This window comes from Lepidochelys kempii, chromosome 14, assembly GCF_965140285.1.
Source record: "Lepidochelys kempii isolate rLepKem1 chromosome 14, rLepKem1.hap1, whole genome shotgun sequence".
NCBI lineage: Eukaryota > Metazoa > Chordata > Testudines > Cheloniidae > Lepidochelys > Lepidochelys kempii.
Window position 1 is genome coordinate 38,602,628 of NC_136393.1, and position 27,727 is coordinate 38,630,354.

At 57.0% G+C, this 27,727-nt stretch overlaps 2 protein-coding genes across 2 annotated transcripts in view; both read left to right on the forward strand.

The window, feature by feature from the left end:
* Positions 1–27,727, forward strand: part of LOC144929108 (uncharacterized) — a 170,323-nt gene that overhangs the window by 881 nt on the left and 141,715 nt on the right. Inside the window, exons 2-3 of the mRNA XM_078848361.1 lie at positions 607–667; positions 2,032–2,204. Coding sequence (XP_078704487.1) covers positions 607–667; positions 2,032–2,156 — 186 coding nt within the window. The 3' untranslated portion in view covers positions 2,157–2,204. The remainder of the gene's footprint in view (positions 1–606; positions 668–2,031; positions 2,205–27,727) is intronic.
* LOC144929111 (von Willebrand factor A domain-containing protein 5A-like) lies at positions 2,350–7,708 on the forward strand. Its single transcript, XM_078848362.1, is given in 10 exon segments — positions 2,350–2,356; positions 2,481–2,609; positions 2,612–2,721; positions 2,824–2,912; positions 4,106–4,250; positions 5,462–5,541; positions 5,796–5,910; positions 6,036–6,200; positions 7,068–7,171; positions 7,447–7,708. Coding segments are annotated over 10 exon segments (1,206 nt in total).

The window sequence follows — 27,727 nt, forward strand, 5'->3', positions numbered from 1 at the left end:
TGAGTAAGTAGCAGGGCCGTGTCCCTGCCAAGAACAGCCAGGAGCTGGAGCCTGCTCCACAAACCTCTGCTTCTCTGCAGGGCGACAGTGGGGAGAAGGGCCTAGCCGGGTTAACAACCCCCCAGTGACCGAGCCGAGTCCTCTGCAACCCCTGTCACTGTTCCAGGGGCCCCCCCCAGGGGCTGGGGATAAAACCCAGCAGTCCTGGCTCCCAGCCCCCTCGTTCTAACGCACGAGTCCCCCATCCCCCTTCATTCCATCTGTCCGTCTGACCCCTGCACCTCTCCTTCCTTCCATCTGTCCATCCATCCCCATACATCCCCCTATGTTTCTCTCTCCATCCCCCAACTACCAGCTGTACCCCAGTCCCTGCCTGCCCCTCCCTGCCGGGGGCTGGTGCAGTTGGGGCAGAGCCATGACTCTGATCTCAGGAGCTTGGGCCTGTGGGACTCCCTGCCACAGGACCTGGCTGAGCAGAGGGGTGGGGCTGGGGTCTCAGAGCCATCACTAAGTGTGTGTGTGGGTGGGGGGGGTGTCAGGGCACCCTGTGGCCATCAGTTTCCATGGGAACCCCGTATCTCACCCCCCGACCTTCCCCTCACACAGATCCCCGACCCCGGAGCCGAGATGATGAGTTGCGGCCTCCTGACCAGCTCCAAGGAGCCGGGTGAGTCAGGGCTGCGGGGGACGGTGCTGTGAGGGGGAGGGTGGCCCCATGGCTAACGTGGCTCCTCCCCCCGGTGCCCGTGGGGGGGCCTGTGGCTGATGTCCCCCTCCCCCCAGTGCCCCTGCACCGCAGCTCGGTGTCGGTGTTGATCCGAGGCTTTGTGGCGGACGTGGGCTGCCAGCTGCTCTGCAGGAACGAGGAGCTGGGGCCCGTGGAGGCCGTGTTCAAATTCCCCGTGGACGCCGAGGCGGCTGTCGACGTCTTCCAGGCCCGGCTGCGGGGGGCCTGGATCCAGGCCCAGCTCCAGGAGAAGAGACAGGTGCTGGGGGAGGGGGTCCCGGGGGGGAGAGAGGAGGGGACCGGGCTGGGGGGATCTCGGGGTGACCCCATCTCTCCCAGCAGGTGCATGAGCTGTATAGGGATGTGCTGGTCGGGGGGGCAGGGGATCTTGGGGGACGGGGATCTCGGGGTGACCCTGTCTCTCCCGGCAGGCACAGGAGCTGTACGGGGACGCGGTGGCCGGGGGCAGAGCTCGTTCCTGCTGCAGCAGGAGGTGGCCAGGGGCGACGTGTTCAGCTGCTCCCTGGGGAATTTGCCCCCGGGGAGGAGGCGATGCTGACCCTGAGCTACTCCTGCAAGCTGCCGCTGGAGCATGACGGGGCCGCCCGCTACGTGCTGCCGACTGTGCTACACCCTCGCTACACGCCCCACGGTGAGACCCACAGATCCCCCTGCGCCTCTGCTACGTGCCCCACTGTGAGACCCACAGATCCCCTGTCCCCACTCTGCGCCCTTCAGTGAGACCTACAGATCCCCTACCACCATCACTGTGACACCAACAGACCCCCCCCCCACGCGCCCCATGGTGAGACCCACAGATCCCCCTGTCCCCGCTATGCACCCCATGGTGAGACCCACAGATTCCCCCTCATACTCCCCTGTACCCCAGCTGTGTGCTTCCAGCCATGCTGTACCCCTTTTACATGCCCCATGTTGAGACCAGACCTTTAGGTGCCCTAGATCCCGCACAGCTCCCTGTACCACATAGCCCCCAGAACCCCAGCTACACACCCCACGGTGAGTGACCCCGCAGCCTGTACCCCCTGAAACCTCCATAGCCCCTTCTACGTACCACAGTGAAAGACCCACATAGCCCCCAAAATGCCCCATAGGCCACTACTGTGTTCCCTGCGGTAAGTGCCCCCCTCCAGGGTCTGCAGTCCCCGCCCCAGGGTATATGACCCACCCCAGCCATCCCGAAATCCCCTGATATCCCAGCCCAATACCCCCCCAATAACTCATACCCCCCATCCTCCCCCCACTCTCCCAGCCCCCGGCCCTTACCCCTGTGTCTCTCTCTGCAGGGTGGGATGGGGAGAACATCACCCAGGAGGTCCCATGGGTCCTCCAGGGGGAGCTGCCCTACACCCTGAGCCTGAGTGCCATGCTGCAGTCGCCCCACGGCATCGACCACGTGCTCTCCAACTGACCCCTCACCCCCCTGAGCTATACAGCCGGGAACCTAACCACTGCCCAGGTAAGGGCTCACCCGGACACCTGGGTCCCAGCCATCCCTGCTGGGAGGAGGGTGCTGGGGGTGGGGCAGGGGGAGGGTTCTGGGCTGAGGGGTGGGTTCCAAGGAACGGGGCTGTGGGTGGGGGGAAGGTCCCAGGGGGTGAGAGATGTGGTGTAGGGCGCGGGGTGGGTCCCGAAAGGGGGAGCCTGGGCCAGACTCTTTGGGTGATTGAGGGGGTGGGGGATCGAGCAGTGGGGGTGGGTCTCTGGGGGCAGTCATGGGGCTCTGAGGGGGCAGCTCACCAGGGCTCGACCCCATGCCCACCCCATTTGCAGGCTTGCCCCCATCTCCCCGCAGGCTCCCTGATGGGCGACCCGGCCGTGATGATGACCCTGCTGCCCAGAGTGCCCGAGGCGGTGCCGGCCCAGAGCCAGCCGGGGAGTTCGTCCTCCTGCTGGGCCGCTCCGGCAGCACGGCCTGCCCCATGGACGCAGAGACCTGTCCCGCCAGCGCATCAACAGCACCAAGGGACGGCCAGGCGGGAGGCTGCGCTAGATGGGCCCGTGGGGCCGTGTCGGGGGAGCAGCCCAGGCTGGCTGGGCCCGTGGGGCTGACTCTCCATCCGTCTGTCTGTCCCCAGGAGACCCTGGTCCTGCTGTTGAAGAGTTTGCCCCTGGGCTGTTATTTCAACATCTGTGGCTTTGGGTCTGAGTTCGAGTCGTTCTACCCGTGAGTCCGAAGGGCAGGGAGGGGGCTGTCTGGGTTAGGGGGCAAGGCTGGTTAGCGGACAGAAAGTGTCTCTTGGTTAGGGGGCAGGGCTGGTTAGGGGACAGGGGTGTCGGTGGGTTAGGGGTCAGGGCTGGTTAGGGGGCAAGGGGTGTCGGTGGTTGGGGGTCAGGGCATGTCTGTTTGTTGGGGGCAGGGCTGGTTAGGGGACAGAGGTGTCGGTGGGTGAGGGGGCAGGGCTGGTTAGGGGACAGGGGTTTCGGTGGGTGAGGGGGCAGGGCTGGTTAGGGGGCAGGGTGTGTCTGTGGGTTGGGGGTCAGGGCATGTCTGTTTGTTGGGGGCAAAGCTGGTTGGGGGACAGGGGTGTCGGTGGGTTAGGGGGCAGGGCTGGTTAGGGGACAGGGGTGTCGGTGGGTTTGGGGGCAGGGCTGGTTAGGGGACAGGGGTTTCGGTGGGTGAGGGGGCAGGGCTGGTTAGGGGGCAGGGTGTGTCTGTGGGTTGGGGGTCAGGGCATGTCTGTTTGTTGCGGGCAGGGCTGGTTAGGGGACAGGGGTGTCAGTGGATGAGGGGGCAGGGCTGGTTGGGGGACAGGGGTGTCGGTGAGTTAGGGGGCAGGGCTGGTTAGGGGACAGGGGTGTCGGTGGGTTTGGGGGCAGGGCTTTTTAGGGGACAGGGGTGTCGGTGGGTGAGGGGGCAGGGTGTGTCTGTTTGTTGGGGGCAGGGCTGGTTAGGGGACAGGGGTGTCCCTGGGTTAGGGGGCAGGGCTGGTTAGGGGACAGGGGTGTCGGTGGGTGAGGGGGCAGGGCTGGTTGGGGGACGGGTTTCGGTGGGTTAGGGGGCCAGAGCTGGTTAGGGGACACGGGTGTCGGTGGGTTTGGGGGCAGGGCTGGTTGGGGGACAGGGGTGTCCCTGGGTTAGGGGGCAGGGCTGGTTAGGGGACAGGGGTGTCCCTGGGTTAGGGGGCAGGGCTGGTTAGGGGACAGGGGTGTCGGTGGGTGAGGGGGCAGGGCTGGTTGGGGGACGGGTTTCGGTGGGTTAGGGGGCAGGGCTGGTTAGGGGACACGGGTGTCGGTGGGTTTGGGGGCAGGGCTGGTTAGGGGACAGGGGTGTCGGTGGGTTGGGGACACGGCTGGCTGGGGGCAGGGTGTCCCTGGCTCCGGCTGTCCCAGCCCCAGACCTGTCGGCGCCCCCCGCAGGCAGAGCGTGGAGAATACCCAGCAGACCAAGGCCGAGTCCCTGCAGCGCCTCCAGCTGCTCCAGGCTCACCTGGGGGGCACCGAGATCTTGGAGCCGCTACGAGTCGTTTACCGCAGCCCCTGCCGGGACGGGCACCCATGCCAGGTGCCGGGGCGCCGGGGCCAGCCGGAGGGGCATCCTGGGGCAGGCTTGGAGAGTGATTGTGGGGCCGAGGGGTAATGGGGGGGGGGGTCTCAGAGAGGGATGCGGGCCTGCGGGGACAGACTCACAGACTTTCAGGACAGAAGGGACCATTGTGATCATCTCATCAGGCCCCAGCTCCTCGCCCGCCACCCCCCGCCCCCCTTGACACTGCTCAGCCCCTCGCTCCCCCCGGGGACAGCCCCACCCCTCAGGCTGAGTCACCGGCACCCCCGAACCCTGAGTTACAGGCGTCAGGTCACAGCGACTCCCCCCAGTTGCTCCGGTTCAAACCAGTGAGTGCCCCAGGCTGCTGAGGGAGACCAACCCCCTCGGGTCTCTGCCAGTCTGAGCCAGGGGAAAATCCCTTCCCCACCCCACACGTGGGGGTCACCTTGCCCAGAGGATGGGGGCGAGACCCCCCCCAGCCAGCCCCCTGGGAAGGATTCTCTGCAGTAACTCTGAGCGCCCCCCCACTCCCAGTGCCCCGCTGCCGCCCATGGGGTGTTTGCTCCCAGCTGTCGCTGTGGGCCATAAGCCATTACAGGCCCCTCCTTGCCCTCCCTCCCCCCCCCGCCCCGCTCCCCTCGGAGGCTGTTCAAGGGGGAGATCCTGGGAGAGGGGATCGGAGAGGGGCTGGGGGCCCTGGGGGGAAGCCTGAGCGGGGCCAAGGGGTTGCTCGGAGTGGGCCTGGGGCTCTGGGCCAGATGGGGGGCTGGTGCCTCTGGGGGTGTGAGCAGGGCGTGGTAGGTAGCAACCGCGGGGTGGGGGTACCTCTGTATAGAGCTGGGAGGGGCAGCGCTTTGTGCTGTGCCCAGCTCTGGGGGGTGCCCTGCAGCCGGGAGGGGCAGGGAGGTCACTGGTGGGGGGTCAGGAGGGAGCTCCTGGAAAAGTGCCCACAGCAGTCAGTGGGTTCTTGTCTCCAGGGGCCGGTGAACAGGTGATGGGTTGGGGTCATGCCTCGGGGTTGGGGGTCACAGAGATAGGGGAGGTCAGCAGTCCCCATCTGTCAGCCCCTCAGGGGAGATCTCTGGGAGGGGAGGGATGGGGCTGGGGGTCTCTGGGAGGGTCAGTGGGGCAGACTCTGCATGGGGCTGCTCCCGTTCCCAACAGGGAGGGGGTGTCTCCAAGGGGGTTGGGGTCTCTGGCTCTGACAGCGTCTCTCCCCCGCTCAGCTGTTCGTGTTTACGGACGGGGAGGTAGAGAACACCCAGGACATCATCGCAGAGGTGCAGCATCACTGGGGAACCCACAGGTAACTGGGGGTGCCTAACCCCCGCCCCAGTCCTGCCCCCATTAGCATTGCCATCATGTGGACCCCCGCCACCATAGTGCCCAGCATCTGCCCAACCCTTTGCCTCACCCTGCCCCCCAGCCCCGCCAGCATGGGGAGCCCCCCCAGTCCAGCCAGCCCTACTGGCCCCCCTCCAACTGTCCTACCCCCACCCAGCACTGGATGGGCCCCACCAGCTCTGCCCCTCCCCCTCCAGTCTCTGCCCCACCCCTCAGGTGCTTCTCCTTCGGCATCGGGGATGGGGCCTCCACGGCTCTGATCAAAGACATTGCCCGGGCAGTGGGGGGCAGCGCCGAGTTCATCACCGGCCAGGACCACGTGCAGCCCAAGGCGAGAACCCAGCAATCCTGGCTCCCAGCTCCCCCACTCTAGCCTACTAGATCCCACTCCCCTCCAGAGCTGGGGATAGGACCCAGGAGTCCTGGCCCACTTTGTGTGTGCCGGTCCCCCTCCAGGTGCCTCAGTCTCTGAAGTGGGCCCTGCAGCTGGCGGTGACTGGGATCTCACTGAGCTGGGATCTGCCCCCTGGGATCCAGGCGGAGCTGCTGCATTGGGACCCCGAGGTGATCTTTGCTGGGCAGCAGTGCCTTGTCTACGCCCAGCTCCGCGGGCAGCCCCAGGTGGGAGAGCGAGGTCCCCCAAACTGGGGTGCCCCCAGGGCTCGGGGTCAGTGACTGAGGCAGGAGCCCCACAGTCCCCTCCTGGGCGACAACTCTGGCCCCTAACGATGGCCATTGGCTGGAGCTCCCTGTGCTACCCCAGCCCCATTGTTCTGAATGGGGAGAGTTCACCCTGACCCCTAACGATGGCCATTGGGCTGCAGGTCTCTGTGCTACCCTAGCCTCATTAATTTCAGTTGGGATTGTTAACTCTGACCCCCTAACGATGGCCATTGGGCCAGGGATCTCTGTGTTACCCCAGCCCCATTGATCTGTGTTGGAATTGATTAAATCTGACCCCTAATGATGGCCACTGGGCGGCAGGTCTCTGTACCAGCCTGGCTGCATTGATCTCAGGGCAGGTCTACGCTATAAGTTTTCATCGGTGCAGCTGCACCGTTGTAGCATGTCTGGTGAAGACACTCTAAGCCGACGGGAGAGGCTCTCCTGCCGACGTAGCACCGTCTGCACGGGGGGCTAAGGTCAGTGTAACTACGCCACTCATGGGTGTGGATTTTTCATGCCCCTGAGCGATGTAGTTCTATCAAAGTATGTAGTGTAGACGAGACCTCAGTGGGGATCGATAACTCTGACCTCTAATGATAGCCACTGGGCTGGAAGTCTCTGTGCTACCCCAGCCCCATTGAGCTCAATCGGGATTGTTATCTCTGGACCCTAATGACGGCCATTGGGCTTACTAAGCCAGCCTCCCAACTGGTGTTCATTGTGTGTATTTGCCCCCTTTGTTCTGTAAGCTGGGTCTGAGGGGTCCCAGGGCATCTTCTCCCCCCTTGCATTCCACCTCTGACCACCTTTCTTTCCCCACAGCTCCCAGACATTCCCATGGGGGGCATCACCCTTCAGTACCGCATCCAGGACCAGACCTACAAGGAGACGCTGCAGTTCTCCCTGCAGCCACAGGATGGAGACAGGTGACAGCAATGCTCCCCTGGCTCCCATCCCCCACCCCAGGCAGCTGGGTCCTGCCCCCCTTCCCCCATGTCCTCACCCCAGCAGAACAGAGACAGGATGGGACCAGCCCCCCCTTCTGTGACCACTAGACCCCACTCCCTTCCCAGGGCCAGGATAGAACCCAGGAGTCCTGGCACCCACCCACCCCCATCCCACTAGACCCTGCTCCCCTCTCCGTAGCGGCTGGAACCCAGGTGTCCAGGGCTGACCCCGTGAATCTCTCTCCCTGGCACAGGCTGCCCGTTCACCGGCTGGCCGCCAAGTCGCTGCTGCTGGAGCTGGAGGGGGCCGTGGGCGCGGGGTCGGAGGGGGACGGGCGCCGGGCTCTGGAGGCCAGCCTGAGCTCGGGGGTCGTCTGCTCCCTCACAACCTACGTGGGGGTGGACATGGAGCGGGGGCAGCTGGTGAGGTGGGATGTCCCGCTGGCAGGTAACCCCCAAAGGGGCTGGGGCTCCTGGCACCAGGGGGGACCCAGCATGTGGGGGGAACTCAGGTAGGAGGGGGAACCTGGCACTGGGGGCGGTATGGGGAGGTGGGGGGAACCTGGTGCCAGGGAGCGATCCCAGCACAGGGGGATCCCAGTGTAAGAGGGGGGGACCCAGAAGGGGCATGCGGGGGGGCATCATGTTTATGGGGTAATGTCCCTTTGCCCCTCTCCCTGCCCCCCTGACTCCCGGGGGCTGTGCTGCCCCCTCCCTGCTCCAGGGTGACGGCGACCCCAATCCCCATACCTCCGGGGCATGGGGAGAGCAGGGGCACTAGCATGGTGAGACGGGGAGTAGCACCGCCCCCCACCCCAGCCGGAAGAGAGGGGTCTGTGCCAGACAGACGGACAGAAGTAGACAGGCATGCGGAGACCCAGAGTCAGACAGGGACAGAGACCGAGAATCAGCCGACAGACCCAGACGGGGACAGGACGGAGAGACGCAGAGAGAGAAACAGACCCAGTCAGACAGACAGACCAACCCGGGCAGATGCAGGGACAGGAGGGGCGGGCACATTGCTGTCATGAGCAGACCTGGCTAGTAGGGGCCTCTCGCCCCCCAGCATCCTGCCCTCATCCATGGAGTGCAGCACCCACCCCTGCATCCCCTGGGGCTGGAGGAGGGGTCCTGGCTGAGGGGAGAAGAATGGGGCTGTGGGGACTGGATCTGGGGGTCACAGCCAGGGGGGAAGGGGCAAGAGCTGGAGATCCTGGCTGTGATGGAGCTGCGGGGAGAGGAAGATGGGGCTGGGTGTGGGGGGGTCCCAGCTCGGGGAAAGGGGCTGGGGGGTATGGAGGAGGGGTCCCAGCCGTGCGTTGGCTCTAAGTGTCTGAGGGGGGGCGGAATTCTCTTCCCTCCCTTTGCTTCTCTGGGTCTGTTTGCGTGTCCGTCTGTCTCTGTGTCTGTCCATCTACTCGCTAAATTTCGATTTCATCATGGACTATACGGAGATGATAGACTGCGTCTCGAGAGACCCCATCTGCGAGCGGCTGGCGAGCGGAGTGCGCCTGGACGAACCGAACCAGCGCAGCGTCTTCGGGCGCTTGTCCCGTGACTTGGCTGCGGCACGTGAGTACCTCTGCCCCGCATGCCTGCAGCTCCCAAAGTCCAGCGCCGGCCATCTCCTCCCTCGCAAGCGCCTGTCCTGGCTCCGTGGCCTCCCAAAGCTCAGCCGGGGGGCCCAACACAAGGGCAGACCGTCCTGCAATCAGGGGGCCCCACCGGAGACGGCACCCCAGAACGGTGAAGGGGGCTGGGAGTCAGGACTCCGGGGGTGGGCCAACGCCAGGGTGACGCTTCATCGGGTTAGAGACCCATGTGCCCTGAAGGTCACGGAGCTGTGCCAGTCTTTAAAAATGACATAGAAAACGAAGGAAATTCCTGGGTGAAAAACCTTTGTGTCGCTGAGGAAGGGGGAATTCTTGGCTGGTTTTTTTAGTGTCATAAAGCAAATTATCTCGAAAGAAAATGACTAAAAAAATAAGGAAACCCCCAAGCAAAAAACTCTGTGAAGGTGGAATTTGGGGTGTGAGTTTGTGTCAGTGAGCTCAGGGTGTGTGTGTGGGGCGGGGATCAGTAGTTTTTCATAACAGGAATGTCTCTGAGCAGTTTTCTCTGAAATAAACCCAGAGGGAAATTCCCAGGCAAAAAAACCTTGTGAAGCTGGGTCTGAGCTTGGAGGTTTGTACAGGTGAGTTCAGGGGCAAAAGTCTTTCTTGGCACCTTCTGGTTTATAAACGAAGAAACCCACGAAAGGCAGAAATTTTAAAGTTATCTTAAAACCTGCATTTGGAGAGTCTGGAAATACAAAGTGACTGTAGCCCAGATAACTTTAACTCTGCCCCGTAACCCTGGCCCATGCATGGCTATACTATCATATAGACTCTGTAACATCCCATCCCCCGCTACCCCTTTAGACTCTTGTGTCTCTCTGCGGACGTAGGTCTGTATCGCAGGTTGTAGTGGGGGATAGTCCCAGGGACAGACCGTGTTTGAGAAACACCGTGGGGTTGTGGAATTAATGCCTGGGCAGGAACAGTCACAGGGAGTTGGGTGCCCATCTCTGATTGAAAGTTAATTGTCATCCCATGGGTGCAAGAAGGGGCAGAGTTAAGGATGACTGTGGTGGGGTTAAGGGTGCAGAAGAGCAGGTTAAGGACACCCATGGAGGGACAGAGTTAAGGCCACACAGAGAGTGACCGTTAAGGCTGTTGTCTGTCCCCCAGCCTGGACAGGCCATGTCGCTGTTCTGTACCCACAACCCTGTGCCAGCCCCATCTCCCTGTGTCTCTCCCCAGAGCGGGCACCGGAGGAGTCTCCCTTGCTGAGGCTGGTGTCTCTGCAAAATGCCGACATCTCGTGGAACCTGGACCCCTGGCTGGCTGCTGTGCTGGGGGTGAGCGAGACTGACGCCGGGGGAGGATACTCAGTGAGGTGAGCGGGGGTGCAGAGGAGAGGGGAGAGATCTGGGGCAGGTGCCATTGATTGGGCCTGTTCTCTGCTCCCAGATGAGATTGGTGGCGATCCATTCGGGGGGGGAGTCTGAGGGTGACTGGATTAAAGGACCCCTGAACCTGGAGCCCAGTGGGCGAGACGGGCCCAGATTTGGGGGGCTGGGAACCCCCTAACGGGGTCGGAGCATTGGATCGAGGGGGCCCAGGGCCAGATGGAGGCGCCCAAGTTGGGCCCTGTCTCAGGCCATCTCTCTACTCCCTGGACATGGCACTGGGCATCTGGGTAGAGGGTCCATGGTGCTGGAGCGGGGGCTATAGGAACCCTCCGAGTCGGGGTGGGGGGATGGAGTAGGGGGTCCCTAGGGAAGGGGGAGGGCTGGGTGAGGGCTGGAGGTCAGGGGAGGGGGCCAGGCTGGGCGCTGACTCAGGCTGTCTCTATCCTGCCCCCCACAGGACGTGACCCCCAGCATCTGGGCCACAGTGCTGGCCATGATCTGGCTGCACGACTGGGCCATGGGGTAGCGTGACGAGTCGAGCTGCTGGAGGCCAAGACTGTGGTCTAGGTGCAGGACTGAGCAGGTGAGAGGGTGCCTGGGGGGTGGGGGGCAGGGACAGTGTCCAAGGTCTCGACCCTGAGAGTCCCTGCCCCATGGGGCCCCTGAGACTGGGCCCCAAGAACCTCCATCCTCACGGCCCAGAGCCATGAGCCTGCCCCCCATGTCCTATAGCCCAGCCCCCTTCAGGGCCCTGAGAGCCTGTGCCCCATGGGTCCCCATTCCTGAGATTCCTGCCCCCCAGGGCCCCACAGCCCAGCCCTCGAGAGCCCCCGTCCCCAGCCTCTCCCCATCCCAATCCCAGCACCCTTCTGGAGTTTCCATGACCCGCCCCCCAGCACCTTTACTTCCCAGCTTCCCAACCCCCACGCCAGTCCCCCACGTGCTGTGAGCTCTGTTCCCTTTGCCCCCAGGCCCTCCCCTCGTTCCCCGGGCTGGTGTCTCTCCAGTGCCCCCCTCTCATTTCAGGGGCCCAGCTGAGTGAGTGCCTGGAAGCCGCCAACGCCCTGCTGGGCTGCAGCGTTGGCCCTGCCATCTTCGGGCTTTGAGCCCCCTCCAGGATCCCCGCACCCACTCCCCAGACTACCCTGGGCGTCCAACTGGGAACCCGAGGGCCAGCAGGGGACACTGGGTGCAGACCCACCTGGGCGGCCTGTGCCCAGCCCGGAGCAAACCCCCAGCTGGGATCCCATCTCTGCCACCAGTTCGGATGCATCTGCCTCTCGCTGGCTGAAGAGGAGCGATGGCTGCCCCCCCGGCTCCACCCCACTCTGACCCACTGTTGAGTAACCCCCACGCTGCTCACAGCCGCCGCCTCCTCTCTGCATTGTGGGGGAGTCCTCGGGATCATCTGCATCAATGTCGCACATCTCTTCGCTTTTTACAAATGACTGAGGGGTCCCTCTGTAAACAGCCTCCGGCCCCCACCCCAGAGGTGGCTGCACTGACCTCACCCTGCATGAGCCATCCAGTGTCAACCTAGTCCCATCTGCACGGAGTTCAGCTGCTGGACAGCCAGCCAGACCAACAGGATCTTTGCTTGTCCAAACACAACCTCACTTTGTCGTAATGGCAGTTTTCTCTTCGCTGGACAATCCTGAACCCAAACATGAGCACAGTGATTGGCTTAATTCTTCATTTCCTCTTTGCCTAGGTCCAGACTAGAGCTGGTCAGTCATTTTCCAGCTGAACAGTGCTGTGTTGGCAAGTGCAATTCCGCGGTGAAGGCTGAAAGGTGGAATCAGGCAGCAGATGGAGGAAGCTTGCCCCGTGCTGCGTGTTGTGAATCCCTCCCCATTCACCAGCTGCTGAATTCTCTACCACAGGAAGAAATGCTTCAAAACCTGACCGTCCATCTTGATGGTTAATGCTCACGCTGTGTCCATCCTGGGCAGCACCGGGCCCTTCTCAGGACATCCTGGGACTCAAGCAAACGATGAAAGACCTCAGCTGGTTAATTCCCTGGAAAGAAAGTGCTATTTTTATCAAGAAATTGCAGGAACATACGGAAGAAGCAAACAGTTTTCCCACTTCATGTTAGCCAGCACTGACCTCCTTTGAACAGCTTTCAGCATATGACTCTGTGCTGGGTGGTGTCCCTATTTCAGCCTTTCCGTGTCTGAGAAGGCAACTCAGCAAATTCAATTTACAGCCACATTGCGCAGCGACTCCAGGGAAGGATTAAGATACCAGGTAATGGATTAATTGCCTTAAGGCCGGAAGGAATGCTGCCCTGGGACGGAGATTTCCCCAAAGGCCAGACGGAATTCAGAGATCTTAATTCTCACTTCCCGCTGTGAATAGTGGAACTTCAATACCAGCAGTGACACCGTGGTCCATTGAAATCAAAGGCGGTTTTGTCTTCGACTCCAACGGGCACAGTATTTCAGCCCATATTACGAGGCTTTTGCAAATTGAAAATCCCAACCTACTATCCTGTTCCAAACCCACTGAAGTCAGAGGAAAGGCTTTTTCAGAGACAGCTGGGGAACCAGCTCCCATTGAAAACTCCAGCCGGAGTGAGTCTTTCCAGTGGCCTTTAGATAAACTCCGTTGGTAGCAGCTGATTGCCTAGCTCCCTTCGGCGCCTTTGGATATCCCAACTTCCAGCTGACTCCAGTGGACTTTGAAGCAGACCCAGTCTGTATTTCTGAGCCGATAGATAGATAGATAGATAGATAGATAGATAGATAGATAGATAGATAGATAGATAGATAGATAGATAGATAGATAGATAGAAAATCCACACACAGAATAACAAAATAAAAGCATACGACCATCTGTACTCACACGTATGTGACCATAAACAGCCTCACGTACTGTAGCACACCCATTAATGTATGAACCCTCCAGCCTGTAATGCCCCATCTGTTCCCATCTGGTCCTGGCTCCTAGGTCCTCTCCTTGGCTCTGGCTGGGCTTGGCATGCTAGCGACTAGAGCAGGGGACTGGCCCATGGCGTTCCCGGGTTCTGTTTTGGTTCCTGGAGGCAAATGTGGCCTAGTGGGTTGAGTAGGTGGGACTGGGATTCAGGACTTCTGGCTTCTACTGTGGTAAAAGCATCACAGAGAAACCGATGTAAACACACTGAACATAGCAGGAGTCACCCATCAGTCTTATGGGGCCCCAGCAGGTCAGAGTCTTTCCAACGCTTCCGCCAGCCCAGAAGGTCCTGTCCGTCGATGGGTCCGAGTCAGTTCAAGCTCATCCTTTCAGAGCAAAAGTCCTTTCTTTGTTTCCTCGTTTCTGGAAAAGCCAGCTTGACCCAATGTGTGCGAACCCCCATGAGGGCGTGGAACTTCTGTGGAGCAGATCAGTCTGCGGTGGGGTGTCTACACTGCATTGTAAACCGAGGCTTGTGGACTCGGTGTTTCCAAGCCTGTGCTTGAGTGTCCACGCTGCATTGGAAGCCTGGGTTTACAATGCTGGGTCTGGGTTAGCTGTGCTAACATGTCCATACTGCACTGTGCAGACCTTCTGACTCGGGTCTGCGGCTTGACCCACGTCCACACTGCACAGTGACAGGGCTTGGACCCGAGTCTCAGTGGGAGTTGGGCTCTGACCCATCCCCCGAGCAGCATCCTGGGACCCTGAGTGCTTCCTGCACTGAGTCAGACTGACCTGCGTGCACGCAGAAGGGGGCCTTGGGCTCAGACACGAGTCAGAGTCCGGGCGTAGGGTGCAGCGTAGACATAGATGGTGAGTTGCTTTGCTTTACTCACCCCTCCCCTGGTATTTTTGGTTCCTGGAGGAGCTGGTATAGCCCTTTCCTATGGAGTTATGTACAATTCCTGGCCCTCAATGATACATAAACTTAATACAGTGTGGTCCTCGAAATATTGATGGGGTGCGATATCTAAGACTGGCCTGCAGAGAGCATCCCAGTGATGCCCTGGATTGGGGAACATGGGTGCTGAGTTCGATTCTCAGCTCTGTCACTGAATCATAGCGTGATCTTGGGTAAGTCTCTTCATTGCTTTGTGCCTCAGTTTCCCCTTTGAAAAATAGGGATGAGGATGATGATGATATTCCCACTTCCAGTTGTGCTATGAGGATAACTCGAAAAATACTTGGGAGTCAGACATGACAGTGCTGGGTGCGGTATAATACCTGGGGTAGATACATGATGGGTAACATCTTGGTCAGTTACTGCAGCAGAAATAGTTTTGAGCAAGAAACTTCACTTATCAAATGTATATTTCACACCTCCTCTTGGAATAAATCCTTTAATCTTTGAGTCAGCGAGAGTAAACCTAGACCATCCCTGACAGGTGTTTGTCCAACCTGGTTTTAAAAACCTCCAATGACGGGGATTCCACAACCTCCCTTGGAAGCCTGTTCCAGAGCTCGATTACCCTGAAAGAGAGTTTTTCCTAATATCTAACCTGAATCTCCCTTGCTGCAGATTAAGCCCATTGCTGCTTCTCCTCCCTTCAGTGGCAATGGAGAAAAATGGATCACCGTCCTCTTCAGAACAGCCCTTCGCTTATTGGAAGCCTGTTGTCGGGTCCCCCTCAGTCTTCTGGTCTCAAGGCGAAACATGCCCAGTATTTTAACCTTTCCTCACAGGTCAGGTTTTCTAACTCTTTGGTCATTTTTGCTGCTCTCCTCTGGACTCTCTCCAATGTGTCCACATCTTTCCTTCAGTGTGGTGCCAAGAACCGGACACAGTACTCCAGCTGCGGCCTCGCCAGGGCCGAGTAGAGCAGGACAGTTACCTCCCGCGTCTTACGTACGACCCTCCTGTTAATACAGCCCAGAATGCGACCAGTGCTAGGGCCTGTGTTACACATGAGGGAAGATGAGATGGTCCCATAGTTTCCAAGGCCAGAAGAGACCAGTGAGTCATCCCCTCCCGTCCAGTCCCTATAATGCTGCTTCCCTCTCATTCCTTATCCTTTGCTGCCCTCTGGCGACCGCATGAAGCAGCCAGAATTTCATGGAGATCTGCTGTATTCTCCATCTTTTCTCTTTACCGGTTCGCTTCCAAATGCTTCCCATTTGTCAGCCAAAACTCCTGAGCAGCAAGGGCTGGTTGGGGCGCTTGGACTGTGGATGGGATCGCAGCGCCCCAGGCACCCGCTGAGATTTGCCTTTGTATTGAGTCACCAGCAGGGAACGCACATAGGCCCCAATCCTGGTGAGACAGGGCCAATGGGAGGTTGGCCTTTGATCTCAGTGGGGACAGGTTTTGCCCCCACTGTCTATCTAGGTAGGTAAATGCCTCTGAGCACTGTCGTGTCTGAGCACACGCAGGGAGGAGATGAGTCCAGTGGAGCTACGGCCGGGTCACACCACCTGGGGATCTGCCCAGCGACTCCAATGGAGCGACGACTGATTGTGGGCCAGATCCTCAGCTGGAGCCAGAGTTTAAGGTTGATATTTTCCAATCCTGACCAGGTGATTTGGACACACAATTCCCATCACATTTAGTTTGAAAACATCAACCTACGCGATGCGCTCAGTGCCACACAGGGCGTCTGGGGCAAAGCCAGGAACTGAGCTGGGAGTTCCTAGGGCCAGTCCAATGCCTCCAACACACGCTCAGCCATCACCGCCACGCTGGGGTCCGTGGGTGAGGGTCTCTGGCCTGTGCTATGCCCAGAACAGACTATATCCCAGGGGTCCCTTCCGGCCTTGGAACAGCTGGGAACCTATGAGTCTCCTGGCGAAACCGATCCGTGGCTGTTCAAAAGAATTGTTTAGCATTAAGCGTCCTGCTCCTCAATGAAAATTGCAACCTCTGCTTTTCCCAAATGAACAGCTTTAGAAAGATTGATTTGTGGCCAACATTTTCAAATGGGGGGACCTAAAATTAATAATAATAATTAGGCTGGAATTAGGCACCTAAATCCGACTGAATTTCAATGGGATTTGGACATCTAGCTTCTATAAAGCTGCTTTCAAAGTGCCAAACTTCGCTCTCATCTGGCCCAACCGTAGACCTCAGCCCCATCTGGCGAAACTGAAGCACAGAGAGGAGATGGGTCACACTTTCAAAAGCATCTAATCCTAGTATCCAGAGGGACAGGTTTTTAAAGGTATTTAGGTGCTTTGTGGAATTTTCACAAGTGCTTAAAGAAGTTAGATGCCTAACTCCCCTAGAAATGAAGAGAAATTGGGCATCCAAATCCCTTCAGCAGTTTGAAAATCTTAGTCTTAACGTCTCTGTTTTAGTCTGGGTGTGTTTTTCAGGATTGCTGGGCAGCCCTGGCTCCCAGACAGGTCACTGAGAAATGCAGGTGCCCAACACACCTACAAGTCTGGCAACCTTGATTAGTAGGGATTTTTGCTGGCTAACTTTAGGCACCTGAGTTTGAAAACTTTTGCCTAAGTGATTTGGCTGAGGTCGCAAAGAAAGTCAGGGCCAGCTCCTATATTAAAGCTAAGGTCTCTGGATCCCCATCACGTGCTCCAAACTATTCTTAAAAAGAAAAGGAGTACTTGTGGCACCTTAGAGACTAACCAATTTATTTGAGCATGAGCTTTCGTGAGCTACAGCTCACTTCATCGGATGCATACTGTGGAAACTGCAGAAGACATTATATATACACAGAGACCGTGAAACAATACCTCCTCCCACCCCACTCTCCTGCTGGTAATAGCTTATCTAAAGTGATCATCAAGTTGGGCCATTTCCAGCACAAATCCAGGTTTTCTCACCCTCCGCCCCCCCCCCCCCCCCAACTCACTCTCCTGCTGGTAATAGCCCATCCAAAGTGACCACTCTCTTTACAATGTGTATGAAAATCAAGGTGGGCCATTTCCAGCATAAATCCAAGTTTAACCAGAACGTCGGGGGGTGGGGGGGAGGTAGAAAAAAACAAGGGGAAATAGGCTACCTTGCATAATGACTTAGCCACTCCCAGTCTCTAGTTAAGCCTAAATTAATAGTATCCAATTTGCAAATGAATTCCAATTCAGCAGTTTCTCACTGGAGTCTGGATTTGAAGTTTTTTGTTGTAAGATAGCGACCTTCATGTCTGTGATTGCGTGACCAGAGAGATTGAAGTGTTCTCCGACTGGTTTATGAATGTTATAATTCTTGACATCTGATTTGTGTCCATTTATTCTTTTACGTAGAGACTGTCCAGTTTGACCAATGTACATGGCAGAGGGTACACATTGGTGGATGTGCAGGTGAACGAGCCTCTGATAGTGTGGCTGATGTTGTTAGGCCCTGTGATGGTGTCCCCTGAATAGACATGTGGGCACAGTTGGCAACGGGCTTTGTTGCAAGGATAGGTTCCTGGGTTGGTGGTTCTGTTGTGTGGTATGTGGTTGTTGGTGAGTATTTGCTTCAGGTTGGGGGGCTGTCTGTAGGCAAGGACTGGCCTGTCTCCCAAGATTTGTGAGAGTGTTGGGTCATCCTTCAGGATAGGTTGTAGATCCTTAATAATGCGTTGGAGGGGTTTTAGTTGGGGGCTGAAGGTGACGGCTAGTGGCGTTCTAACACGGCTGTTACTCTGAAAACTATTCTTATGAATTATTCTTCTTCTCCAAACTTACGCCAGTGAGACCAAGGTTAGAAACTGACCTCTGGAGACAAATCAGGGTCTCAGGTGCCCCAATGCATTAGCCCCACTTAAGTCACGGAAGGTGAATTCTGATTCACACTATGAAGACCCAGAACTGTAACAGAAGTTTAACATTTTTGGTGATATATTGTATGTGTATATGTGAGGAAGGGGGAATTTTTGGTAATATTTTTACGACCTCACTATGTGCCTCGGTTTCCCCTCTATGGCACGTGGTTACCCAGTGCGGGGAAAAGGACTCTGTGTGTTTTCAGGAAATGCTAAAAGACAGAGGAGTGTGCGTGTCAGCTCCCTGTCTGGGTGGCACGAAGAGTCATTAAGGAACTGGTTGAAACTGACCCAGATGAACAAGGGGGCCAGCGAGACAATGCCAGGGCTGCCTGGATTTCCCCCCTTCTCGCAGGGTAGCTGAGCCAAGACACCCACCTGCCAGCTGGAGAATGGAGGACTGGGAAGGGGTGAGCTGGGGGGTCAGAGGTGGCTTCCAGATGCTCTCTCTCCTGGGAACTGACTACAGAGGTTTGACAGACACAGCCTGGACATTGGGTTCACTGCGGCTGGGCGGGGCCCCGGGCTGACCAGAATGGACGATGTTTTCACCTTCATTTCTCTGTGCTAACCTAAGAGCTTCCTAGGCTGAGTCCACGTGAATGAAAAAGCCAGCTGTTTTGCACACGCTGCCCGAATGTCACCGCGAATCCTGGGGGAGGCGCCCGGGACCCTGCACAGTGGACACATCTGTCTCAGGAGTCTGGCTCCGCTGGACAGAGTTCACGGGATGAAGCAGGGGGGCTGGAGCCCCAGAGGGTCAGTCCAGGAGGTGGTGAGGCCACGTGGCCTCCCCTGAAGGGAGAGTGAGACCCTTTGGGGGTCTGGCCCATTGAAGGGGATCCTCCAAGGAACTGTTCCAAAGCTGGGGGCGCACCACAGATCCTGTGGATCTGGGACAGTATGTGTGTGTGAGGCTGTGGGATCTGCTGTGTATTCGTGTGTGTGTGTTTTGTTGTTGTCCCCTGCTGGAGGGAATGAGACCTGCTCAGTGTGTGGGTGCGGGTGCATGCATCCCTGCTGTCCTCTTCTCTCGCTCGGGTGTGGGAGGCGGGATGCGTATTTCCCTTCTGCGCCCTCTCGGAAGGAAGGACACTTGTTCTGTGAGAGTGGGTGGGTGAGGGGGGAGAAGTGCAAGCTGCTTTGTGAGGCATGGAGACAGCTCAGTTCTGGCCTGGGCCTGGCCTGGCAGGGGCTGCCGGAGCTCAGAACTCCACAGAAATACCAGAGCTCTGAGGACGCAGGGCCTGGGCCAGGCTCCTTCACCTGCGTGCTGCAGACAGGGCAGGAGCAGTGCAGGAGGAGAGCTGCCGGTCACAACTGTGGTGCATTGACAGAGCTCTGGTCGGGGGTGGACTTGGATCGCAGAGGGTCAGGACGGACGGGAACTGTCAGCGCTGTGTGTTTGGGGCAGGGCAGCAATGACAGCTCCTTGCTGTGATGTATGGGCAGCGTCAGGACGGGCACAACAGGGGTATTGTCAGTCAGGGCTGAGATCCCTCAGCAGAGCTGTCAGGGAGTCAGGGCTGGGACCGCAGGGGGCTGCGGGTCGGGATGGAGGGGCAGCAGCACAGCTGTGTGTGTGTGAGCCCAGAGATGGAACGGGGTGGGGGAAAAGGGGGCTGTGGGTTAGGACTGAGGACATCGGCAGAGGTAGGGGTTGCGGGCAGGACAGCAATGCCCGTCAGTCACTGAGGCCTAGAAACCCGGAATTGCCATTTGCTCAGTGCCCCTGGGCCGTGACACCTTTGCTAACCTCGTGGGAAACTGAGGTTTGTTTACATGTCTGTTTCACTGCAGCCCCTCCCCCCCCAGCCCCTCACATTCCCTAACTACCTGAGGGTCTGATGGAATTTACGAAGGGGGGGATCACCTGTCACAGGCACTGGGAATGAACGGCTTGACTGCTTTGGCTTTACCCATCCGGGCTATCTGCATAGGAACAGACCCGTCCCTTCCTTTGTCTAACTTTAATCAATGCCTCTGACTTTCTGTTCTAATCAGCCCCCACGAGACTGCCACCGAGACTGGCATTTCCCAGCAGTGTTGCCATTCTGATGGCCCGCGGCGGGACCCATTAAAGCAACGAGTAACTTTGTTTCTGCTGCTGGCCCGTAATTCCTCGAGAGAGTTGTCAGCTCTCCAGGCTGGGCCCAGCCCTGTGTTGGGCTGAGCCCTTCTCTGAGTGCTCATTAAGACATGCGAAGTTGTAATGACCAGTGTGTCCTCCTGTCGGTCTCGATACACTCACAGACACTGCAAGGCTCATTGGAGAGAGTTCTTTTTAGAAGGAGCTTTGCTAACAGGAATGGTTTTAATGAGCACAGAATGAAGCAGCCTTTTGGGTTGGTTTGTTTTTCTGTTTGTTTTTTAAAATATTTTTGTCCTAAGCAGAGCGTCAGTGAAATTAATGTGTTTCAAATGAAATGGATCCAGGCTGTACAGCAGGTCACCATCGCCTCCTGCAGCACTCCTTGCAGCTGAGAGGGGCTCTGCTGGATGCTGCTTCTGTCTTCCCCCTGGAGATCACGTTAACTTTAAGGCTAGTAGGGACCATCATGATCATCTGGTCTGCCCTCCTGCACATCGCAGGCCACAGAACCTCACCCCACCCACTCCTGGAATAGACCCCCAACCTCTGGCTGAGTTACTGAAGTCCTCAAATCTTGATTTAAAGACCTCAAGTGACAGACAATCCACCATTTACACTAGTTCAAGCCAGCAAGTGACCCCTGCCCTGCACTGCAGAGGAAGGCGAAAACCCCCCAGGTTCTGCCAGTCTGACCTTGGGGAAACCCCCCCAAAAACCTCCATGTTCCCACGTCAACTTTTGAATTAATCACACATGTATCTCTGTTAGTTAACGCTCCATTCACCTTAGTTCATAGCACTGTCAGGGTGCTCACGGCAAGAGAATCTCTCCTGTCTCATGTCAAGGAGAATAAACACATGCAAAAAACAAACAAACAAACAAACCCAAACATTGACATAATATCCCCTCTCTTAGGGTTGGATTTTCAAAGGGCTTTGAGAGGGATATAGAGGCCCAGCTCCCCTGGAATTTCAGCTGGCCCCCGTGAGGCCCTTTGACAATCCTGGGCTCTATCATTTTCTTCACTAACTTGGTGTTTATATCCTGGGAGGCAGTGGCTGGGGAGCTGGGAGCCTGCTGTCTATTTCCATGCCTACCACTGACCAGCTGGGTGACCCTGAGCAAATCACATGACTCCTCCGTGCCTCAGTTTCCCCATCTGCAAAAGGGGGTTAGCCATGCTTCTCTTTCTTGTAAGGACTTTGAGCTCAAGAAAATTGCACTGGGTATGTGGGTGTGATGGGGTGCCCACCCCACACAAGCCCTGAGTGGGTTAATGTGGGCTGGGAGGGGCCAATTAACCTTCCATGCTGCACCTGGAGGGAAACCAGGGCTTGATAGGGCCTAATGGCAGGTGAAGCCCAGCTGTGGGAGGAGCTGGGCGAGCATTATCAAGCCAGGAAGCCCATGCAGGAACGAGCTGCTGGGAGGCAGGATGTCTGCAGTTGTTCCTTGGAGAGAAAGGGAGTTGGCCTGGGACAAGGAGGAGATCCAGGGGGATAAAGAAGCCCTGGAGTTGTGCCCTGATCCAGGGAGTCTGACAAGAGATCTAGAGGAGTGAAGTAGCAAAGGGGCATGGAGGAAGCTCCAGGGGTGAACCCAGGGGAAGGCAAGGAGATAGAGCGCTGGGCTGCAGCAACCAGGTCTGAGACTGAGCAGGCCTAGCTTGCAAGTCAGAGGGTGCCTGGGTCCCCCCACCGGCAAAGTGGCCCAGGACCTGGCGTTGGGACAGAAGCTGCCTGAGAAGGCAGATGGACAGCTTGTCGGCTGGGACTGCGTTACCCTGAGGTGCCACATAGTGACCTGGCCGGAGGGCTGAGTCACAAGAAGGGAGCACCCTGAGTTATAGGGAGGGGTAACAATGTAAGCAACTCATGGAAGAGGGCACCAGATGGGGAGAGAACTGATTCCCAGACCAGCTAGGAGGAGGTGTGCCTGCGTTGAGTCACTCCCTTCCCAGGGAGATCAGGCTGAGATTTCAAAAGTGCTGAGGGGATTTGGATGTCCACAACCAGCTGAATGGCAGTGAAAGTCTGTGTGTGTCTGTACTAAGGTCAGGGCTAGCTCATGCGCATTTACAGAGATGTCCTGGTCACTCTAATTTACGGTCCCCACACAGCTCTGCAGTATTTTTTTGGCCCTGCCTGCCTATGGGGGTCTGACCCCTTCTTCTAGTCTCCTCCTACCTGAATCAGGTTCAGGTGGAGCTAGCCTTTCTGTGTGCCAGGATCAGGGGAGCCCTTGCCCCTCTGGATGGGGGAGCTGAGAACAGGCAGGTTTGGGGCATGTACCAAGGACACACTGCTGAGAAGGGGGGTGCTTGACACACCAGAAACTCTCCAGCCCTGGGGTGGAGGGAGGGGAACCCCCACTAAAGTGAACAGGGGCAGTTCACGTGCCTCAGAGCTGTGCTTTCAGGCTGTATTGAGCCCTCCTGGGTGTTCTCTTTCAGCTGAGAACCTCTCAGGGAGATGAGTGGGCCACTTCCCACCTCTCTGAGCCCAATCTGCTGCAGATAGATGGGTGGATCCCCTCCCACTCATTCTCCCCCTGCTTCATACAGTAATGGAGAGCCAAGGCAGCTCTGCCCTAGCCAAGGTTGGGAAGCCCTTCTTGTTAAGTGGATGACTCCAAGTGCTCTAAAATTCACATGCTTATGCAGATTGTGTTAAAACTTGCCATGGCAGTCCTGGTAGCAACTGCAAACATTGCGAGGCACTGCTATTGCACTAAACCAGTGGTTTTCAGCCTGTGGTCCACAGACCCCTTGGGGGTCCGTAGTCTGCGTAAGATTTCCAGAGGGGTGCATACCTTCCTTGGAAATTTTTTAGGAGTCTGCAATGAATAAAGGTTGAAAGCCACTTCACTATAACCAAAGTATGGGGAGGAACACTGTGGAATCACAGAGCAACCGTGTGGCTGAGGGGAAAGCTCGTGCCCTTCCATACCATTGCATTCAGCAAACTCAAACTTTGGGTAAGGTAAAAGCCCGTGTCACCTTAACTCTGCCCTCAGTGCGTGCTGCCCCTCCCCCATGACCACAATACACATGCTACCTCTCTGCCTTGTCACGGCAATGGACGGGTATATCTACAGCTGCCTGGCCCTCAGTGCTGAGCCAGGCCCTGTAAAATGTAACCAGACTTTTACAACTATGATGCTTCTCGGGGTGCCCAGGGCTGGGAGTCACCTTGTTACCCCCTGCCTCCAGCACGAGGGAGTCCTGCCTGTGCTGGCTGAGTGAGAGCTCCGGACACAACTGGCCGCTCAGACGCTCTCCTTTGGTCTCCACCAGCCCTGCAGCCTCACAGTCGATGCACCCCAGCTCCTGAGTCCCTTCAAAGTGTCCCCTTCTGGCATCCACCCCGATCGCTGGGTTCCTTAGTTTCACCTTACCGCCCCCGCCCCTCTGTCACACAGCACTTGAGTTCAGTCACAGTAAAACAAAAGGGAATTTATTTGAGAAAGAACAGAGATTCACACAGAAACAAGAGTGAGTGACAGAAGCAAATGGCTACATACAAAACAAAATCATAAAGCACAAACTAGGGCCTAAGCTTACTCATGGTCACCTTTCCTATCTAATAAAGTAGATTCTCACCCCAAAGTTCAGTCTGTCACAGGGATTGCAGGCCCCATGGAGCTAGGACCTGGTCTTTCATAAAGCACCCCTGCTCGGCCAGGTACCTCCTCAGTGAACGAGTGCAGCCTCTTTCTCCTATCATATATGGAATCAGTCTTTTGTCTTTATTCCCAGACAGGGCCGTCCCCTCCCTGTCATTTCGTCTTTTTTGCTTCCATAGGGTTTTGATGTTTATAGTGTCTTTGGCTTTCCGTTGATTGTTCTGGGTTGGTAAACAACTGAGCGATACATTACATAATAAATGAGCCAGGGAGGGATGACAACTCCCTCCCAGTTAAATGGGCCATCACCAAGACACGATTCCTTGCTGACTAACTCTTACTCCAAGACCATAAGGGCAAAACTTTTAGTACAGCTACATTATTCCCTATATGTACACCTCGCAATAATTGAGTATCAGTACATTACAAGCTTTCAGTAGACACCTTGGATGCTACCCTTTATGGATAAACACGTTGAAAAAGATGTATTAGTTGTAGTGAGTTTGTCAGGTCTGAGACAGGAGTTGCTTGTAAACAGCAAACTCTTTGCCAGTTGGCACCAAGGGGCCCCTGTGTCACAGCAATCCCTTCGCTGTTGCATGCATGATACCAACTAACCCTATACTTTCTCTACCCGTCATTAAAGCCGCAGACCACTCTCACATCCTATCTCACTGCTGTCAGTACCCGTTCCAATACAGAATCATTTAGGTCAGTGGTTTTTCAAGGTTTTTTTCATTTGCGGACCTCTAAAAAATGTTGAATGGAGGTGCAAACCCCTTTGGAAACCTTAAACATAGTGTGTGGATCCCAGGTTGAAAACTACTGATTTAGGTTGTGTCAATAGCAGGGCACTGAGGACGCCTTGCCCCGGGCAGTGAGGACCTCTCAAGGTTCCTTCCCACCCTGCATTTCTGTGATTCACACAGGAACGTAGAGTGGAGCAACTCCTAGCTTGTCAGCGGCAAGGACATCCTTGGGGTTCACAATGCCTGAGATAGGTACTCAGGCTCCCTGGACAATGAATGGGGAGCAACAGGGCTAAGACTGGGAGTCACAAAAGCCAGCGTGCTCTGCAGGCAGGTGCCTAAGGTAGCCCCTGGGAGATGCTAAGCACAGGAGTGTGTCCCAAACCCACCCTCTCAAAAAGTTCAGCACCTAAATCCTGGCTGGAGGGAGGTGCATCCTTCTGACTGGGGCTCTCAGCCCCTCTCTTTGAATCAGACACAGCTGCCCCATAACTCTGAGCCTCAGGGGGTCAGCACTCCCCAATGACATGGGAGACCCTGGATCCAGTCCCCCTGCTCTACAGGTGTGTTCATTATTTATAATCAACCAATTATGACCCTACTTGGAGCGTAGCTTTTAGAAGGAGACTCCAGCCTTTCTGTAAAGTCTCCAGATGATGGCAACTCCACCACATCCCTTGGTAAATGGTTCAGAGTTGCTCCAAGACAGGGGTAGGCAACGTGTCCATAGTAAAAATTGTGATGTCCATGGCAATTTGAATCTGGGTTGAATGACTGAAAGACATAACCCTTTCTGCAATGTCTGTCACTAAGTCTAGTAATTTTGTCAAGTGTCCGTCGCACAACATGGTGGTGCTGACCTGTGCTCCAAGAACGATTTGGGGATCTGGAAAAGCAACCTTACAGTGAAAGACTCAAGAATCTCAAACTATGTAACTTAACAGGGAGATGGAGAGCAAAGCTTCCACAAAGAGTTGACTTGAAGTACCTACAGGGAGGGTGTTGATGGTTGCCAGGGACTCTTTAGTCTCCTAGACAAAGGCGAAATGAGAGCCAATGGCTGGCAGCAGAAGGGAGACAAATTTGGGCGAGAAAGAAGGGGCACATTTTTAACAGAGAGGGCAATTGGCCATTGGAACAGTTTGTCCAGGGCTGTGGTGGATTCTGGGTCATTTGCAGTCTTTAAATCAGGGCTGGATGCCTCCTTCTAAAAGATCCTCTCTAGCTCCGGGACAAGCCAGGGGTGTTGCCAGGGGTGGGCTCGGGCTAGAGGGGGTTCACCCCCTGCCAGATCTGAGCGAGCCTCCCGCTTGGTGAGAGCCCGTTGGCTGCCCAGCAGGGGGACGTGCAGGGAGAGTCCCCATGGCCCGGTGTGGTGCTTCGGGCAGAGTCCATCCTGAGCGTGCCCACTGTGCCAGGCCTGTCCCCGGTGTGGGGAGTAAGATGGAGGGAGGGGAGGGGAGGGGAGGGGAGGGGGGAAGGGGCTTGCGGGGGAGGGAGGGAGACAGACACAGCCAGCTGCTGCCATCGGCACTGCCACACGGCTGCCTGTGCTCCCAGCCCCCCACCGCCCTTCCCTTTCCCCTCCAAACCCCCATCATAGACCCCCCAATTAATCCCTTCCCACAGTGCCCCTCAACCCTCTCCCATAGCCCCCCAACCAACCCTCTGCCATAGACCCCCCAATACCCTCCTGCAGTTCCCAGCCAACACCCCCACCACAGACCCCCATATAACCCCCAACCCTCCCCACAGCTCCTGTTTAAACCCATCCAACCCCTTTTACCCCATCCCCAAATAAACACATCCACCCACCCCCGGAGAAACCCAAACCCCACAAAACCTCCTTCTGCCACATCCCCCACCCACCACACTACACCAACCCCCTTCTCCCCACATATATCCACCTCATGGCACACCCCTCCAACTACACACCCCCAGAAAACATCACCCTGACAGCACCCCCTCACCCCACCCAGACCTCCCCCCGCCACTGCTCATCATCCCCCCAGCTCCATTGCCTAATAAACCCACCTCTGAAAACCGTCCCTACGCCCCCATCCCCCACCATCCTCAAACCACTTCCCTCCCCACACCTCCCCCTGTCTTCACCCCAGCCCCTCCTGCCACTGCTCCAGCACCCCGACTCCCCCCAGGGCCCTTTTGTGGCCCCCAACACCCCGGTCCATCTACCCTACCCATCAGCCCGAATGCCCCCAGCTCCTGGCTACACCAACCCCCTTCTCCCTTCTTCAGTCGCTCCGGTCCCCTGGGGCTCACCCCGGAACCCCCCACAGGGCCCCTCACCCCTTTACCCTGACATCCAGCATCCTACCTTCACCGTATGTGGGGCTGGGGACCTTTTTCCGCCTCCTTAGCCCTCCCCTTCCTTGTCCCTTTGGGGTGGTCAGAGGTCTGAGCCCCACTCATTGGAATGAGCCGCCCAGGAAATCTGAGAGTGGGGAGAGCCAACAGGCCAGAGCAGGGAGCCGGGCCCAGCCCCACAGGACACTGCTGTGGGGTGAGCGTGGGGCAGGCTGGCTCTCCAACCTCCCTCCCCTCCTTGCTGGGGCCTCATCTCCGCACCAGGCTGGGATAGAGACAGCCACCCCGACACCGGAGAGTGGGGCCTGACCATTTCCCTGAGCTCCCCCAAAGGGTATCTTCACCAGCCCCCTAGGGCGATGGGCCTGAGGGGGGAATCGCTGGCTGGAAAGCTCCAGCCTCTGCTGTGCGGGAGATGTGACTACAATGATCAGAATGGATTTTTTTCACCTTAAAATCTATGTATCTAGGAGCTCCTCTCCCCCCTCCTCTCCCCTCTCTCTTTCCTCAGCTGAGGAGAAAGGAGCACAGTGCAAACCACCTCCAAAGATTTTGACAGAAAACTGAAAACAACAGAACATTTTTTTGAGAGAGAGAGAGAGAGAGAGAAGGTGGGTGAGGTGTTATCTTTGATTGGTCCAACTTCTGTTGGTGGGAGAGACAAGCTTTCACGCTTACACAGAACTCTTCTTCAGTCTGGGAAATGTACTCGGTATCACAGCTAAGTACAAGGTGGAACAGATAGTCTATCATAGCTCACACACATTTCAGGGGACCATTCAAGTTGAAATGTCCCATTTAGTCGGGGATCGGTCCTGCGTTGAGCAGGAGGGGTTGGACTAGATGACCTCCTGAGCTCCCTTCCAACCCTGAGAGTCTATGATTGGGGACAAAACTGTGTGAGCGAACACACTGCAATGTCACTCCAAGCGACAAAAGTCTCCTGTTTTTGCAGCAAAATAAAACCGCCTCAACGAGAGGCGTAGAGCTTTTTGTGGCAACGTTTTGGCAATAAACTGTCAGTGTGGACACCACACTCAATGATCTTTCCCAGTGTTGTTCCTCGCTGTGAGCAGACTGTCTCCAGGGCAAGAAGCTTCACAGCTTCCACCTTCCTGGGTCTGACCTCGGATCATTCAGCATCCCCTT